A 19,144-nucleotide genomic window follows, 5' to 3' on the forward strand; every position below is an offset into this window, starting at 1 on the left:
ATAAAATCAGTAATATCAATATGTATTGACCAAAAAAAAAAAATGTTGGCTTAGTAACTGGCACAGTAAACTGTGGTCGAAACTATGGAAATGTTCAAAAGATTTTTGTGTAGGTTAACACTAGAATAATGGTCCGTGACTCATTAATAATAGTAGGTAACTAAGTAATGCAAGACTAATGAGTAGCCTAACTACATTAACACTTCATCTACTACTACTTACTAATATAGAAACAAGTTTAGCTAATCAGTAAGTAGGCCAATCGAATTTAGGATTAAGATTGCTGAAGGAGATTGGCAATATGCTACTATAAGAATTAATAATTAATTACCAATCAAAACATGTCTGAAATGTGAGCAATTGTATTTTTTTACTCTTAAAGTGGTCATAAAATGTATCACTAATTACTACAGTGTTACCTAGTCACTCTGCATGAGCTAGCGACATGATGGTGACCCGGACCATTATTTTAAAGTGAAAAAGCATTTCCTGTTCATGTTCATGTTCCTGAATAGTGACTAGAACACTTGATTAGTTAGTGATGCATTTTATGACTTTATTCAGAGTAAAAACAAAACAACAACGTTAATCTAATCTTCTTTAATTGATTAAGGAACTATCCTAAATTCGATATATTACTTAGCCTACTTGTTTCTAGATAGCCTAATAGCTGATGTGTTAATGTGCTGTATTGCATAGTTACTTAACTTTAAAGAACATGATAATACAAAATGAAAATGTACTTGAATCGGTCGAAAAATGTCAACTTGCCTCGTCAATAGCATGTGATGTCGTTAAACCTCCAGAAGATGGCGTCAGTCGCTAAACTATCTGACACTGAGGAATAACCGTCGCGCGCCACAAACACTTTGGAAACACAGTGGCTAATGTGGTGATGGTCTGTTTGTTTCTATTTTACACATATTTGTTTACCAGTTTGGTTACATTTGATTATTTATACATTTCAGGCCTATCCAAAAAGCCCTTAATTAACCATGCATTGGTGGTGGAAATACCCGGACGCTACCACGGTAATTCCCAGCTTTTGCGTGTTTCGCTAAAATAAAGTTTAGAAAACACATGAGATAATTGTGTGTGCAGTAGGCTAAATGTGTTTTGACCAGATCCTATTTCTAATTCGCAGCCTATAAATCCAATGCCGCCCAAACATGTGACTCTGTGCGTTATATTCCACAACGTGTCGCATTAATTTACCCTTTTAACCCACATGGTTGCTGTAACAGATTGCGGTCCTTAGGATGCACTTATAAGTAGGCTAGAGCTTTGTGGATGGAATCCTGAAACCAAGCTAAAGTGGTACACTAGAGGGGGGAGGGAGATCAAAAAGCCTCAATTATGCATGACATATAACTGAAAATTGTCCCACTGGGAACATATTTCTGCTATTTGTCAGGACATGTCTTGTGATTCTGTTATTTTAGCTAACAGATCATTAATCAGTGCAAACATCATGGTTGGTTTTCTTTGTTGTAAAGAGAAAAGAAAATAATTAAATGTTCATAATGTTAGCAGTTTCTTGCAATTAAATATTTTTTCTTTCATATTTTTTCTTAAGACTCCAAAGCTTTGGTGTGCTTTTTGAATTCTTTATAAACTTTTAATAACTTTTTAATTTTACAATTTAATTTTACATGACTCGTTTGCCTTTTGTTAAAGCTTCAATTGAATATAAAAGAAAACCAAAATTATTCACAAAATCTCTTTGCAGCCCAGCTCATTTAATTGAAATTGGACTGATTGTCTGAGATTATGTCTCAAAGATAAGAGCGATGGCTACAAATACCCCTCCTGCAGTAATGGCTCTCTGACACCCTACATTAGACCGTAACAAAATTTGCTCTGATGAGAAACCTTAGCTTGTATACTTACACACACACACACACACACACACACACACACACACACACACACACACACACACACAGAGAGAGAGAGAGAGAGAGAGAGAGAGAGACAGACAGACAGACAGACAGACAGACACACACACACACACAAAGAGAGAGAGACTACATCAGACAGGTTTCTGCTGGTATTATATGGTGTATTATGATTTGATGGTCCCTAGCACCGTTTTGAACAGGAGAACAGGTGTTGAGAGATGGAACTGATTTGTTAAATCTGAATGAGAGTCTTTAAGTAACATGATGGAAGAAAAAATGAGAACATGGACCACATGGTCTCCAGAAAAATGATCTGAAAATCACTTCTTTTAAAGGATTAGTTCACTTTTAAATGAAAATTTCCTGATAATTTACTCATCCCATCTCATCCAAGATGTTAGTGTCTTTCTTTCTTTCTTCAGTCGAAAAGAAATTACGTTTTTTGAGGAAAACATTCCAGGAATTTCTTTTCACATAATGGACTTCAATGGCAACCAAAATAAAGGTCCAAATCAATTCAGTTCCAAAGGGGTTTGAATGGCTTCAGAGGCTCTGCACGAGCTCAGACGAGGAATGGGGTCTTATCTAGCGAAACCATCTGTCATTTTTAAGAAGAAAAAAAGCATTTATATACTTTTCAACCTAAATTGCTCTTCTTGCACTGCTCTGCGGCGTGTCATGGATTGCGCAATCACGTCTGAAAGGTCACGCTAGACGTAGGCGGAAGTACCCCCCAAGCGAAGACTTATCTCCAACTTCAAAATTGCTAAAAATTGCCTTTTTTTTGCTAAAGGATGTTTATAATAAGGCTACAACATACTCCGCAAGAACAGAGAAAAAAATTCTCGTTCCCAGGGCTGCGAGAACAAAATAACGTAATTTTGTTCTCGCAGCCCTGGTTTGGGAGTTCTCACAGCTTGTTCTCGATACATCGCCTGAGCAGAACTTTTTTATTGCAGGTGTCTGAGAGCTATTGTGTGATTGGTCAGACATTTAAATTGGGCGTGGTTAATGCGGCAAAACGCAGATGATCGGCACCTGCTTTTTTCATGAAGTATGGAATGTACTGGCCAGAACGAACTTTGTTCTTGTTCTTGCTCTTACTTTGTTCTTGTTCTTTTCTCTCGAGAAAAGGTTCACATTTCTTGTTTCTTGTCCTTGCAGAGTATATTCCAATCTTTAGTTCCTCTGCCTACGTCTAATGTGACCTTTCTGACGTGATTGTGCAATCCCTGGTATGGTGTCCTTTTTTTCTTTTCTTTTTTTAGAAAATTACCAATGGTTTTGCAAGGTAAGACTCTATTCCTCATCTGGGATCATGCAGATCCCTTTGAAGCCCTTTGAAACTGCATTGATTTGGACCTTCAACATTTTGGTTGGCATAGAAATACATTATATGGAGACAAATCCTGAAATGTTTTCCTCAAAAAACGTAATTTATTTTCCACTGAAGAAAGAAAGAAATACATGAACATCTTGGATGGCATGGGGTGGGTAAATTATCAGGAAATTTTCATTTTGAAGTGAACTAATCCTTTAAAAAATAGTAAGGTATTTGTCCTATTCTTGAAAATATACAAAACTTGATTTTGAACCATTAGATCTACGGAAATGTGGCCTTCCTAAGTCGAACAGACCTCAAATACAATATAGTTGATTGTCAGCCTCTGCACCTTTATTCATTTCCTTTATTTTGATTCTCTCTCGATGCATTCTGTGTTTTTGCACACAAAAAATTACCTGATAAATAATCATGCTGTATTATTGTTACGTGTGGATTTATTAGACATTACTTTATGCATCTTAGTGTGTTGAGTTTATGAGCAGGCCATGTTTGCTTTCCTAAACTTTCTTACTTTGATAAACTTTTAAAAAATAATTTCAGAACAACCCCTCTCTGTTAGTAGTGTGGTTTCCAGGTTGTAAGCTCTGCCTTCCTGCATGTTTGAAATGTCTTAGATGGCAGAAAGAGGTACGAGGAACATTAGCAGAATAAAGGTGCTAGCGATAAAGAGAGCCTGCTTAGCTCTACTAATGAGCTATTAAGCAAGATAGGACTCAAGTCTCTCCCCCTTGGCCTCTTTTGCAGCCAAAACACACTTTGTCTAGTAATGGGTGTATTAGCTGAGCAAGAACGCACTGGTGTTAGTTGGGAGTGGTGAGTAGAATATGTTATCGATGTGTGTTTTACCCTATTAGAGTAATATATTTTAAGGTTTATTGTTGAAAGTGCCTTTTTTATATTAGCATGTGTATTTAACAGGATCAAGTACACTGACCTGTCTTATGAGTTTGATTTTACAGACTAATTAGTAATTAGAAAAACATATCACAACCATATCGGTTTAACGGCCAGTATTAGAGATTATTTATTGATATTAATATATAGTTTATTTTAATGTTCTCTTAAAGATCAAATTTTTAACACTGAGTGAATTAATAACACTGTTACATACCATACTTTTTTTAACTGTATATTAAATTATAATGACTAAATTCACTGGTTAATAATTCTGAAATCTTATTAAATGTATTTATGTTGAATTACGGGAGTTTGAATAGTTCCAGATATTCACACACAGAGACATTTTATAAAGCAGGTATTCAATATTTAAAATGAAAGTAGTGAACATATTCCTATTGCATATTTTTATGCAACCTCTTTTGTTTCTCCATGATCCATAGGAGGTTTGTAAAATCTTGGAGCTCTGATAGCTGCGTAACCCAAATGCTGTATTGCCCAGAATCAAAGGAGCTGAACAAAATGTGTTTTCCCATCTTCAGGTATTGTCATGTCATGCCTTGTTTCTTATTTATCTATTGACATGTCTCACCATCTGTCTTTTTGTCTCTATGTATGTGTTTTTCCGCCCATCTACCCTTTGTCCCTCTTCTCTTTTGTCGCTGAAGTGTTTTGTTGTCTCTAAATAAATGAGGTGGGTGAGTTTTGCCATTCTGACACTGTGGGCTTCACTTACCATCTGATGGGAGGCTTTACCAGCAGTGACACAATAGAGACAAACAGAAGAAGAGGAAATGGCACTCATATTGTTCTGGGATCCTCATAGCAACTTCATTAAGGAAATATCTGAATAACCTTCACACAGAAATGTAAAAAACAAAATTTATGAAAGCCAACAAATATTCCATTTTGAAAATATTAGCATTTCACGTTAATGACTGAAATGACTAAACTGAAGGTCAGGACTTTAATTTCCAACACAAATTATTAAATTGTTGTGTCTAGTGTGTAACAGTATGTGGAATGGCTTTTGACAATGCAATAGTCAATGCGGTTTGATTTCAGATAATGCTTCCCTGATGCCACATACTACAAATACTTAGAATTTATAAGTATCAAAAGGTTGATTAGTAGTTTGCATGACTACAGGGTCAAACATTTTCTGATATGTTGCTAGGTGCAGTGGACTGTGCACTTGCTCTCCTGTAAAAACTGATGGGTCTCAACTAGGTTTAAGTCCAATCCCAGCAGTACATTCTACTTTGCTAAAAACCTTTCCTGTATACTGGTTGCCAATCTAGTTTTTTTAGACCAGCATAGCAGTTGTGTTAAATATCCATATTGGAACCTGGTTGATCAAGGGATTCTAGTAAAGCATGTTTTCAACTAAGATTCTTAGTTGAAAAGCATGTACTGTCCTTCCCTTACGAAAGGAAAATATATTTACCAATATATTACTTGAAATGTATTGTAATATATTATTTTCCAATATATTATATTTTGGAAATACATTAAATAATATATTGATGGTATTATACAGTCCCGTAGAGGATTATTAGGAACACTATACTGATACTGTGTTTGACCCCCTTTCGCCTTCAGAACTGCCTTAATTCTACATGGCATTGATTCAACAAGGTGCTGAAAGCATTCTTTAGAAATGTTGGCCCATATTGATAGGATAGCATCTTGCAGTTGATGGAGATTTGTGAGATGCACATCCAGGGCACGAAGCTCCCGTTCCACCACATCCCAAAGTAGATCTATTGGGTTGAGATCTGGTGACTGTGGGGCCATTTTAGTACAGTGAACTCATTGTCATGTTCAAGAAACCAATTTGAAATTATTCGAGCTTTGTGACATGGTGCATTATCCTGCTGGAATTAGCCATCAGAGGATGGGTACATGGTGGTCATAAAGGGATGGACATGGTCAGAAACAATGCTCAGGTAGGCCGTGGCATTTAAACAATGCCCAATTGGTACTAAGGGGCCTAAAGTGTGCCAAGAAAACATCCCCCACACCATTACACCACCAGCAGCAGCCTGCACAGTGGTAACAAGGCATGATGGATCAATGTTCTCATTCTGTTTATGCCAAATTCTGACTCTACCATCTGAATGTCTCAACAGAAATCGAGACTCATCAGACCAGCCAACATTTGTCCAGTCTTCAACTGTCCCATTTTTATGAGCTCGTGCAAATTGTAGCCTCTTTTTCCTATTTGTAGTGGAGATGAGTTGTACCCGGTGGGGTCTTCTGCTTTTGTAGCTCATCCGCCTCAAGGTTGTGCGTGTTGGGGCTTCACAAATGCTTTGCTGCACACCTCGGTTGTAATGAGTGGTTATTTCAGTCAAAGTTGCTCTTCTAGCTTGAATCAGACTGCCCGTTCTCCTCTGACCTCTAGCATCAACAAGGCATTTTTGCCCACAGGACTGCTGCATACTGGATGTTTTTCCCTTTTCACACCATTCTTTGTAAACCCTAGAAATGGTTGTGTGTAAAAATCCCAGTAACTGAGCAAATTGTGAAATACTCAGACTGGCACCCAACAGCCATGCCACACGTATATGTATACCACACAAAACATGTATATTTTGCATATATTGCAAAATATACATATAACGATTGCCGCTTTCAATATATTGCAATAAATTGGAAAATATAAATATTAAATCCCATATATGTGAATATATTGGATTATGTATAGCATTATATTTTCTAATATACAGCACCTATATACCCTTTCGTAAGGGTATCTACCCCCAACAACCACCCAAAAATGAAAATTCTGTCATTAACTTCTCACCCTTATGTCATTTCAAACCCGTAAGACTTTTGTTCATCTTCAGAACACAAATGAAGATTGTAATAAAGTTTGTAGATGGGAAGGAGGGAGGCGGGAACCGGCGAACATTCAACAACTTTTATTAAATAAACAAAACGAAAGTAAACCACACACATAACAAAACATAAATAAAACTCAATGTAAAATCCAGGCCTGGTCCTCTCTCGTCCTTGACTGGTGTCGCTCGTCCTTAAATGCCTCCGAGCTCCCTCATGAGAGGATTTGAGACCGGTGTGGCTCGCAGGTGACGCTCTTTCGCAATCACGTCCCCGGTCTCACTCGCTCCTCCCATGTCTTTTGCTCACCTCGCCACAAAGATATTTTTTAATTGAAATATAGAAAGATTTCTTTCTCTCCATTGACAGTCTGCGCAACTACCAGACAAGTTCATAAAGAGATCGTAAAAAAACTAACCCATAAAAATTGAACAGTTTAGTGCAAATTTTCTGAAGAGACTCGATCGCTTAAAAATATTTAATTTAGGCTTTTCTTTACATATAAACAATGGTCAGTGCACACATCTGTTATGATAAATGGAGGCTTAAGCATGCTTGCTTGACCTTCAAAAACCAATGAGGTTCATTCTCATGTGTTATGCAGCACTTCTGAACTTCCACAAGAACCAGTTAGGTTAATTTGCGTGTTATGCAGCACATTTGTGCTTCCGCAAGAACCAATGAGGTAGCACCATTTTTTAATGATTGAAATACTGCAGCAGGTGCATTATTTGGATCATAAGTGCTCAAAACATGCATCTTGTTCACATATTTTTATTTTGAGATGTATATTTAAGATTTGGAAATTCTATGGAGTTCTATGGCGGTTTTGCCCTCAATGGCTCCATGAAAGTCAAAGACTAAAAACTTTGAATTACTTGTTTATATGATGTTTGATGTTTTGATGTATATGATGTTTTTATTTTATTTATTTAAGCACCTACAATCTTATCAGTTTGACAGAATTTTCTAAATCAAAGTGCCATGGTTGGTCAAACTAACTTTAATTAAAAAAAAATATTTTATTGAAAAAGTTAATTTCCTGTTATTTCTTAGAATATCTAAACGCTAGTTTTATTAGCAGAGCACATCAAAAAGGTCCAGACTTGGCCTTTAAAAAAAAGTAAGATATTTATTGTAATTGTTTAACTATAGTATTTGTTAGAGTAAGGATATATTTAAGACCATTGATGGCTCCTTATTACTGTGCTTGGACCACTGCTTATTTTGTATAGCATTTGTTGTGAAAAATATCAGTACATATTTAGAAACTATAGCTAAAACACGCCACAGTTGTAAATCTTTACTGAAAAATCTATTCCCTTAACAAATTATTAATACGATTCCAGCACAGCACTAAAATAAATAAATAAATAAGGCTTTATAATTAATTGTTTGAGAGCTACACATTTATATACATATAGTTAAAATTTATCTGTTTAGTAAAATAGGTTACTCACCTGTTGAATAATAAAGATGTCGTCTCCGTGTGACTTTTACAATTAAAACCCATCAGTTCTCACCATTTCCAAAAAGCCCTGCTAATGTTTATTATTGTTTTATTACAAGCTTGTCTTGTTCTCTTTTCAGCCTCTTTTTTTAAAGAGGGTGATTACCTGGAGGTTTGATGTTTAACTGCTCCATGTCAGCCTTTCTCGTTCATTGTGACAACTAACCTATGCCATTTACACACCACATGCATCAAAGTAGCCGGAGTCACTTTTCTCTATTTACAAATGACGAGACATGTACAAGTGAGTGACATACATAGGCCATTTTCTGTGAAAGCCATCTTGCCCAGTCTAAAATATAAACACTTACAATAGGCTTAACATAATGAGAGTAAGAACATGTAAAAACATATTTTGAAAGAAGGATTAATGTATTATTATTTACATTTTATTAATTTTGAACAAAAGAAGTTAGTGTACCTTTTAAAGGCTCATATTGATATTTGTAACATAAATCTTAATATTATTGTGTTTTAGAGTTGGTATTCTTAACTTAAGAGAACATATTAGTTATTTAAAGGATTTGTTCAGTTCAAAATGAAAATTTCCTGATAATTTACTCACCCCAGTGTCATCCAAGATGTGCATGTCTTTCTTCCTTCAATCAAAAATAATTAAAGTTTTTTTAGGAAAACATTTCAGGATTTTTCTCCATTTAATGGACTTCAGGGGCAACCAAAAGGTTGAAGGTCCAAATCAATGCAGTTTCAAAGGAAGGGCATCAGAGGCTCTGCATAATCTGCAGAATCTACGATTCTAGCTGAGGATATGAGGGCTTGAATATGGGTGCTTCATTTAATAAAAAACAACATTTTGAACAAAAAGAAGCAGAAGAAAAAGAAAAAGCACGTTTTTGTCCAAAATTGCATTCAGATCAGATTCATTACTATTATCAAACACAGATGGAGTAGATCGAGTCCATAAACACCCCTAATGCTTCACAGTCCTGTAGCTCGTCCTGGGTTCACATTTCATTCAGATAATTAGATTTTTTGAATTAGAAGTTTTGATTCATATACTGTTTAATGTTGATGATCACATTATTTTCCCATATGCATCTGCTTATATATTTGCTTTTTTTACTCCGTCTTACTCGTGTATGTGTTTTGATTAGGAGATTCAGTGCTCATTCAGAAGATGCATAATAGCACCCCCTATAGTGTCTAATAGTAAAAACATGGTAACCGGAAAATTACGTTTTTGGCAGGGAACCGCCTTCTTACAAATAACAGAAAATTCTGTGTTTGGCGGGGAAAGAGTTAAGGCTTGACTTTAATAACTTATGGATTCATATTAGTAACCTAAGGGTTGATATTTATGTCTTGAGTAACAAATTAATAATAAGAGGTAATTTTAGAAACCAGCATCCCAAACTTAAAATGTGTTCTTTTCAACAGGTATCATACGGCATTGATTGTTTTAAAAACCAAGATATATTTGAAGATGCCTCTGTACCAAGACAGTTTTGTGTCCTACAGTCTCCATGCAGGACATCTTCATCTTTTGTTGACCTGGAACGTCTCGGACCACAGCTGGTACACGTCCCACCAAACTCTTTTTCCCAAGCTCGGCGCAGAATTGCCCCTCTGCCCCTGCGGCCCCTTTTCGTAGCCTGCTCTTACCTTTTCTTTAAACAATCCCTCCCTCTCATCTTTTCTTTAAACAACCTTTCCCTCTCTCGAACAGGCTGCCCCACACACTCGCTAAATGAAGTTAGTCCAGCACCCCCCTCCCAATCCTCTTCTGCTCCCTACCAGACACACTCACAGAATTGTTTGTTAATAGTCCAATTAGATAATTGCCATCTTTCACTCCTTTTGCTCTCCGTTTCCCATAAAGGACTGAATGGCTTCGGGAGGGGGGGAGTTCAGCATGAAGAGGGCCTCTGGCCCTGCAAGGTGACAAGAAGGGTCCGAGCCTGTTCCATGCTCGCAACCATTGGCTTGAATTGAATCATTGTAGCCTAATCAATGGTCTTATTGGATTACAGACCACTGCTGTTCCCCCAGATATTGTTGCTTTGACAATGAAAATAGGCGAGACTGAGTGGGTGGGTGTGTAGTGGTGTGGAAGGAGTGGGAGAGGGGAGGAGGAGGGGGTTGCTTTGGGTTTTAGCGTTGGGATCTCGGACAGGTTGAGTTTTTTAGCGGTGCTTTAGCAGGTTTCTTTCAGGGTAAGGGGCTGAGTGATCGTAGCATTCGGTTTGGGTTGGTATTAGAGGTGCAGGATAACTCTGGGTGGTTGTTGCACACTGTCCCCTGACAGAGTTCCCTTGTGTTCATCTCCTTTCTTTTGTGAATCCGTGTTCATTACCACTACAGATTCCGAGCGAAGTGGATTCCATTTTTTTCGTGTTTCAGGTCTCTCCGCCTCCCTCATTCTTTTTCTCTCTCTCTCTTTGCTCTCTACCGATCTTTCCCTCTCTCTCTTTTCGCTCCTCGCTTGTATTAGCTCCGAGGGTGCAGTGTGGTATCGGGCCGTTATCCGGGGGGAGATTCGCCAGCCTGCACGCAAAGTTAGCCCTACCGAACTACAGCCTGAGAGCAGAGGAACGGCCAGTGCCTGGGCATCGAGGAATGAAGTGGAACTTTTCTGGTGGTCCTTTGGCTCTGTGATTGTGCGTGGTGGCGATTCGAGGCAAATCATCTCCCTTGATCCTGTGTGAACGAGGGCGGAGAGGGGGGTCGGAGTGAGTGGACCCCTCTATCAGGACAATGTGTATTTCCCAAACAGTTTAGAGTATTCATGAGGTTACGCAAATGTGGAGGCAGCAAAATTACCGTAATCAATTGAAGCGGCGAGCATGCGTCCGTCCACAGCTCTGATTACCCGGAGATCAGCCTGATGTGAATGTTACAAGGAGAGGAGCTGTTAAATTGCTGTTGAATTTGGGTGAGAAGTCTATGATCATTGGGCAAGTGAGTCTGCACAGAGATAATAGGGCAGATCATTGGACTGGGCAAGTGCTGGTGGCACATTAGCTATCTGACTCTGACTCCAAGCTGCTGTTTTACAGAGAGACCAAACCTATATTACCCAGAATAAGCAGTGTGTGTCCATACCCGAACAGTTATTTCTGCCCAACAAGGAGAAAAAGAAGGAGAAATCTTCACAGAGGATAAGCGACTATGGAAGTCCGCTACAGCCAAGACTCAGAGTCCGGAATGCTGCTGAAGAATGGACTAAAAGAGGGGAAAGAGGGAAAGGATTCTCAGGGGAACATTTCAAAAACATTCTTGAAGGACCAGCAGGAGTCCTTCTCTCCATCCGGGCCAGTGGAAAACTGCGAAAAGAGCCGGACGAGCTCAGGAGATCCTGACTACTGTCGGAGGATTTTAGTTCGAGGTAAGTTTAAGAACACTCTTTTGGAGCTTTCAGTACATTCTGGAAATCGCCTTAACTTGACTTTTTCAATTTTGCTTTTAGTGCTAGTTCTTCGGTGTCGCTGGTTTGGTTTTGTTTTCTTCCATGAGTGAATTGTGTATAGATTAGAGTGTTCATAAGTGTACATTTGTGAGCTGAATTGAGAACAAGGAAAAATATGTTCTGTATTATAGAAAAATAATTATGATTGTTATTTTTTTCAGCTGTTGTGCTGTGTTTATCTGTTACCTTTTGTTTACAAATGCTATTTTGAGTCATTTTTGAGTATTACAATTATAGACATAAACACTAAAATTAGTACAATAATTATCAAAGCTGGAAAACACTTTATCACTGTACTAAATGATTGATAAAGTTTTATTTGTTTAACTGTTTCTATGATTGTAAAATTTAAGGAACAATTGAGTAATTTTTGTACATAAATTAGGGGATAATTTAACTTTTTATTTACACAACTGTTTGTGTTGATTTACATTTTTAGATGGTCTCTTGGTCTCTGCTTTTTATATTTATGAGCTTCAGAGCTTTTTGTCCATCATCGCAAAAATTGCTAAGGTATCGGAATGAGATCTTAAAAAAAATTCTTCAAGAAACTTGTTGAGCAATTTACTTGTAAAGTGAAAATTTTTCACAAGTTTTCAAAGAAGCTATTATAATGTTTCGAGATTTGCTGGTTGAAAACTGTTTGTCTATATTTGTGTCAAATTACTAACATAGTTGTGAAGCCCCTCCTGCTACTGTCAGCTGATTGTAAAATTCTGGAGAGCAATCAGCTCCATTAATTTATTTAGGTTATGAAGCTAAATCTAGGTCAGTCTCAGAGGCCTGTTGAAATATGAGGAAATTAACCGTATGAAACTGTTGTCATTTCTTCAGTCACAATTCAGCAGCCAATACAATAATTCAGTATCTGGATTTAAATTATTTTAGATCTGTGTGTGGGTGTGTGTTTATGATTTTGAAGTTGTCATAAAGCATAAATAATTTTAAAAAGAATGCATATATTGATTTAATTTTTGGATAAGCACGGTGCACGGTTGTCCATACCACAGAGACAATAATAACAAAACAAAACTAAAAAAGATTGAAAATCTTTAAATCTAAATTACCAGCTAATGTGTATGTTTTTAAATATTTAATTTATTTACTTTTTAAATCACACATTTCTCTATATCTCTTTATTTACTTTATTAATAACTTTATTACAAAAAGTTTTTAGTAATCATTTCATGTGTTTTGAGATAGTAGAAATATTTATAACTAAAATGTGAAAGACAAAAAAATAGAAAATAGATTTTCTGTTTGTTTATATAGATTTGTTTGTGTATTTGGACCTATGCAACTATTTTCCTACATGATGAGTTAATATTTAAAAGAACAGACCTTTTTTATTATTAATAAAATAATAAAGGACTAGTCGGCATTTGTTTGGCATTTATTTGCCATGACATACCTACAAAAATGTTACGGCCTTTGGGGAAAAAGCTTTTCTTGATTAAAAACGGCAATTCTTGTCATGTTAAATATGTTTTGCATTACAACGTATATTAATGTCTCAAAAAATCACTTTTAGCATGTTTTTATTATATCATGATTTCTTCTAATTGTATGTATGTACAAATATTTTTATAATAACCTTATAGCAGGTATACTGTAATTTACTGAAAACATTTCCCCTTGACATTTAGATGCCAAAGGTTCGATTCGAGAGATTATTCTCCCCAAGGGTTTGGATCTAGACCGACCAAAGCGTACAAGGACCTCGTTCACAGCAGAACAGCTGTACAGACTGGAGATGGAGTTTCAGCGGTGCCAGTATGTTGTGGGACGAGAACGAACCGAACTTGCCCGACAGCTTAACCTGTCTGAAACTCAGGTACACACTCAAATGCACATATCGTCACACACAAATACAATTACAACAATAATAAAGACTGCATAAACACAAGACAAAAGCAAAAATAATCACACACTTGTATGTAGGCGCTCCCAAACAAATGTCTGATGCATATTTGATTCTCTGTACCATTTTAAAACACACAGAGCTACCTGGTATCAATGTTTATCATTTTATATCTTTATTTTGATTGCCTTTTGATCATTCTGTGGCATCCCTTCAGGCCACCTAAAACATCAGTGATCCGATCGCATTTTCCTGATATTTTTTTGATGGTTTGATGATGGTTTGTCAGTGGAATAAGGGCCCGTTTTACAAAAATAAGCCCAGCGATGCATTTGCAGCACATGCTTTATGCAGGGGTCAGCAAGAGGTCGCGAGCTTGAGATTACATGACTGAACTGTACATGCACTCTCTCTCTCTCTCTCTCTCTCTCTCTCTCTCTCTCTCTCTCTCTCTGCTTTTCTGACCTTTTTTATCCCTCTCTTTCTATCTATCTCTTACTCTATCTCTCTGCGTGTCTCCCTGTATAATCTGCAGTGCGGGGAAACTGTAGTAAAGCTAATTTTGGAGCCCACGTTTTTTATTTGTTTATTCGTCAGTGAGCATGTTCATCATATCACGTGGTTGCGTGACTTGCGTTTATTAAAATGGCTCACAAAAAAAATTATAAAACACTATCATATAGCTGCTTTTGTTTTTATTTCAACACAATAATTTTCCTCAATTATTCAGTCATATGTAGTTACTATTGATCGGGCCTCCCCTAATTAAACTCCCTGAACACCTGCAAACCGACAATGCTGTCTCAATGTTTCTAATTCTGTTGGCCATTTGAACTGTGTCGCATTCTATCACATCATCACCCCGCTAACGACTTTAAAATTCTTCTGCTCTCCTGTGGGGCGAAATTACGACATTTGAAGCCCCGAGGCAGATCGGTGCTGCTAACACATGGAGCACAATAGAGTTAGCTTCACTAATGCCCTCTCTAATGCTCCGTGCTACAGTGCAGTTCAAATCCATGCCTTGATTACATTAAAGCTTCCCGTGTCTCTTCTTGGCCGCCTGATGAGGACGGTGAAGTGCTCCTTAATGATGGCATCATGAAATTAACATTGTGTTCGAAATGTTCTGAGGAAAGATCAAACAAGGAAAGTCATCCATTTGTGAAAGTGTTTTTGAGGAATAAAACAATGCATTGCTGGAACAAAGTCAAGAAAGCGTCGAAAATGAGAGGGAAAATATTGTTGTTTTTTTTAAAACATGCTAATTCATTTCCTTGCCGTTCCAGCTCATCCAGAACATTTGCAAGATTAAACAAATACAAATGACAAATGTGCATGTTAGTAATTTATAAACAATGGCAGGTGTCATCTGATAAATCAATAATTAGCATGCCATTACAACACTGATAATACTGTTAAGGTATGCACTTAAAGCTCTGCTAAACATAACTGCCTTTTCGTTCTTTAATCTTGCACTAACACAAAACTTTTAAATAGTATGCCTGCCATTGTGATGCATATAATGTGACGCTTTAACTGCGTGACACAGTTCTGAGATGTTAGTCATCCTTCATTGTTCTTATTTCTCTGAGTATATCGATCATTTGAAGTATGGTGAATTTGAAGCGGACCTCCTTTCCTCTATAGAAAGTAAATATATATCATGACTTTGTTTTGCTATTGGAGCTTGATCTAAACATGCATTATCTGGAAATTGCCATTCCTATCTCTTTGTAAACCTAAATGAAATGGATACAGTACAATTACGTGGTTCCAAACAGTATTGATCCACCCGTCCTTGCAAAAGTAGGTTGCATTGTGGTGTTTTTCAAAAGAAAAGGCACATGTTTTTGTTCATTTAAAGTTCATTAGGTTTATATCTATTACGTTTGGCCTTTTTTTAAATGTCAAAATAAGTTTCATTTTCATTTTAATTTCATTTTATAGTGTTTTTACTTTTCGACCCAAAATTTGATCAGATTTACCTTAGACATGTATATATATAATCTAATCACATTTTACCTTATGTAGTTTTACATCTATAAATGTATTTATTACATTTGTAACCAATTCTAAGTAGCATTTTAGTAGTATTATGCAAAATCACACCATTTTCCATATTATTTAGTTTGTCGTGTTCTATTTTAAACGACTTTCTCTCTTTTCAATCCTTCGGCAGGTGAAGGTGTGGTTCCAGAATCGGCGCACGAAGCAGAAGAAGGATCAGGGGAAGGATTCCGAGCTGCGTTCCGTGGTCTCTGAGACAGCTGCCACCTGCAGCGTCCTCCGTCTCCTGGAGCAGGGCCGGCTCCTCACTCCCCCTGGCCTGCCAGGGTTGCTGCCCCACTGCGGGAGCTCGTCACTAAGCTCAGCCCTGCGTGGGCCGTCCCTGGGCATCACCGCTAATGGAGGCTCCTCCAGCAGCAGTAGCAGCAGCGCGGCCAGCTCAGGCACAGCCGGGGGGAGCCCGCCGTTGCCAGCGGTGACCAGTTCGGGGACAGTCACGGGGCTGCAGGGATCTCCACCTGCCCACGGGCTGTTTAGCTTCCCTATGCCCTCTCTGCTTGGGTCGGTCGCCTCACGCATGTCCTCCACCCCGCTCGGCATGGCCGGATCCCTCGCAGGGAACTTGCAGGAACTTTCTGCCCGCTACCTGAGCTCCTCCGCCTTTGAGCCCTACTCGCGGACCAATGGCAAAGAAGCACTAGACAAGAAAGTTTTGGAATGATCACTAGGGGTTTCTTTTTGTTGTCGTTGTTGTTGTTTTGAAATTAGTTTGAGCTCTGATTATCTCTCTTTTTTTAATCACTTTCGCCCCTTTAGTCCCATTGGTGCTGTTGTATTTTCAATCTCGCTTTTTTTTTTCATGTCGTCAACCTGCACACTTGATTCCTTTCAGAACTGAAAAAAGGTGGACTCATACTTTCAAAAACGAGGATTTTCAGAGCTTTTTGCACTAAATCAATGTTTCTCCAAATTTGACACAAACGAGAGCTTGAGGAAGAAATGTAGCAAGATATTATGGAGGGGAAGAGAGATGAAAATGCTTTCTGAGGCAATATTTTCGGGGCACTTTTTTCCCATACACCTTTTTTGGAGCTGGACAGTTGTATTCAGATTAAAAACTAATCTGAAAGCTTCTGGGTATAAACAACAGTATAGAACACAGACCCCCTGATAGAAACTGAACTCATGACAACGTTGTTCATGTTTTCAGTTTGAAGAGCGTTCTAAATGTGATTTTTACATAGTTGCGTTTGCCAAGTCTCAAATAATGAAATATATATATTATATCGGAATGCATTTCGAAAGGTTAGCATACAATACAGTCATACTGTGGCTTTATATACAGTCTGCTTATAGAGGTCATGAATTTGCTGTACCAAGCTATGAGATCAGATGTCCATACCATTTTGTATTCGTTTGGTTAAAGATGTTCTGACTAAATCGAAGGAAAACGCTGTCACACCGTTAAATAGTCCAATAGTCCTGTGTTGTTCTCTAAATGGTTTCTGTGAGGGTGCTCCCCAAAATGAGTTTTGAAGGCAGTCTCAGTTTGTGAGTTTGTATGTCTTGAATATGCAGTTTTTCTCCTCTGTGTGTGTGTGTGTGCTGGTACTAAAGTTGTAGTCCTGGTTTCCATGTTTAGGTGCGTGTTTAACTGAAAACCTTTCGAGAAAACATGAGATGTCATTGCCTGGGATTAAGCTGCAGAGTATCAACGAGACCCTCGCATTATCGGACTAGACGTATTGCCGTGAGCAGCAACCCCTGTACCAATGCGGCAAAGTTTTTCAGAAGAATTTGACGCCCTTTCTATTATCAGAGCTGAAACGAGGCGGACCTCTGATGGACGAACAGGGTACGATTACTGTAGTATAAAAGCAAGAAGATTGAATAACTAAATTGTTATTTTATTGTAAATTATTCACGTCTGTAATAAATAGATCATTAGTATATCTGTAAATAATGAAAGAATGAACGTATGGGGGGGTGGGGTTTCTGACTGAACAGCCAATCAAAGCTCTGGTGTTGTTGTTAAATATCTTGAAGTTTGTGAACCGTGGTATGAGTGTGGATATATATTATATATAACTAAAAAGTCAAAACAAAACCAATCTCTTCAGTCTTTTATTCCATCTTTCTTAACTGTGTAAATTCCAAATGGTGTGACGGTTTCTTCAAGTGACATTCTTGGCATCAGTGTAAATCGTCCAAGGTCACTTAACACTGCCAGTTCTGTCACAGCACTGCCATTGTCTGCTGTGGTGATGTTTGAGAGTCACACGGTGGTTTAGCCTTGCATGAACAAATGTTTTTGAACATCCTGGAATGACAAATGCTCTTACTCTTAATATATTCTACATGAATTGACAGAAACATCTTGGTTTTGGACATAAAAACCATCGTAGCAAACACAATAGCAGGGCGTTTATGGGGAATCTACTGGTCCAACTGTGAGATTACACTTTAAGACGTAAATAAAAAGTGATACATTTCAGTGAACTAAATTAATAGTATTTATTATTTTCTTTTAATTTGGACAAATTTTGAATTTCTTGAAAACACAATTAAAACTTTTCAATTGCTTTTAAATATGAATGACGGATGAGATGCATTGATTTTACATGATATATAGCGAATTTAATAATTTATTGAGGGGTGGTATGGAAGGAAGATCAGACAACTCTGCCCAAACCCAAAATCAGACACTCCACCCCCAGAAAAAAAATCTGTCCTTGTGACTGGACAAAGATTATGATGTTATTGCATTTTATAAAACTTACAAAGACTTGTGAAAATAAATTGGATAGGGAGAGTGACATTTTTTATTATTATTATTATTTAAAAAAATTGTAAATGTATGCTAGAACAAAGTCTGAAGGTTGTAGAATGATAATGACAAGCCAAATGAAAGCAGAACTTCTCAATGCAGCTGAAGTTTTGCCATACTGAGTTCCTTTTCCATCTGCATCGCTCCCTCAAGGGCCCCCAATCTTGTTTTTTCCAAGTCCTAGGATTTTTTTTCTTTTCATAAATCTACACTTGAAAACCAGGAGATAAGTTTTAAAAATCGTTGTTGATTATATAATTTGATTTATAATTTTAAGTTTAACTTAACACATTTATTCAATAATGATTTCTGGCAGATATAGTGGTGGTCAAAAATAAACTGTTCACACTGAAAATCTTTAATTAAAAAAAGAAAAGAAACTTTAAATTACCGTAAATAATTTTTTTTGTTTTATTTATTTATTTATTTTCGTTATGCTGTTAGTTTGAAAATGTATAAACATGCTAGTGAAAAGTTGCCTATATTTTTAAGGTTTAGCTTTCAGTTTTGAGCCGTCACATG

General features: G+C 37.3%; 1 protein-coding gene across 2 annotated transcripts; it reads left to right on the forward strand.

The window, feature by feature from the left end:
• The first annotated feature begins 893 nt into the window (after window positions 1-893).
• vax1 (ventral anterior homeobox 1) lies at window positions 894-17,824 on the forward strand. Of its 2 annotated transcripts, XM_067454617.1 has the most exons (5): window positions 894-1,031; window positions 4,587-4,685; window positions 10,950-11,843; window positions 13,571-13,758; window positions 15,968-17,824. In XM_067454617.1, the coding sequence occupies exons 3-5, from the start codon at window positions 11,627-11,629 to the stop codon at window positions 16,514-16,516; spliced, it is 954 nt and encodes a 317-aa protein (XP_067310718.1). In that variant the 5' UTR covers window positions 894-1,031; window positions 4,587-4,685; window positions 10,950-11,626; the 3' UTR covers window positions 16,517-17,824. The 2 variants fall into 2 exon arrangements, with proteins under 2 accessions (XP_067310718.1, XP_067310719.1); XM_067454618.1 differs by lacking the exons at window positions 894-1,031; window positions 4,587-4,685 and having other exon boundaries at window positions 10,632-11,843.
• The last annotated feature ends 1,320 nt before the right edge of the window (window positions 17,825-19,144 follow it).

The sequence above is a fragment of the Pseudorasbora parva genome, chromosome 10, assembly GCF_024679245.1.
Source record: "Pseudorasbora parva isolate DD20220531a chromosome 10, ASM2467924v1, whole genome shotgun sequence".
In the NCBI taxonomy this organism is placed as follows: Eukaryota; Metazoa; Chordata; class Actinopteri; order Cypriniformes; family Gobionidae; genus Pseudorasbora; species Pseudorasbora parva.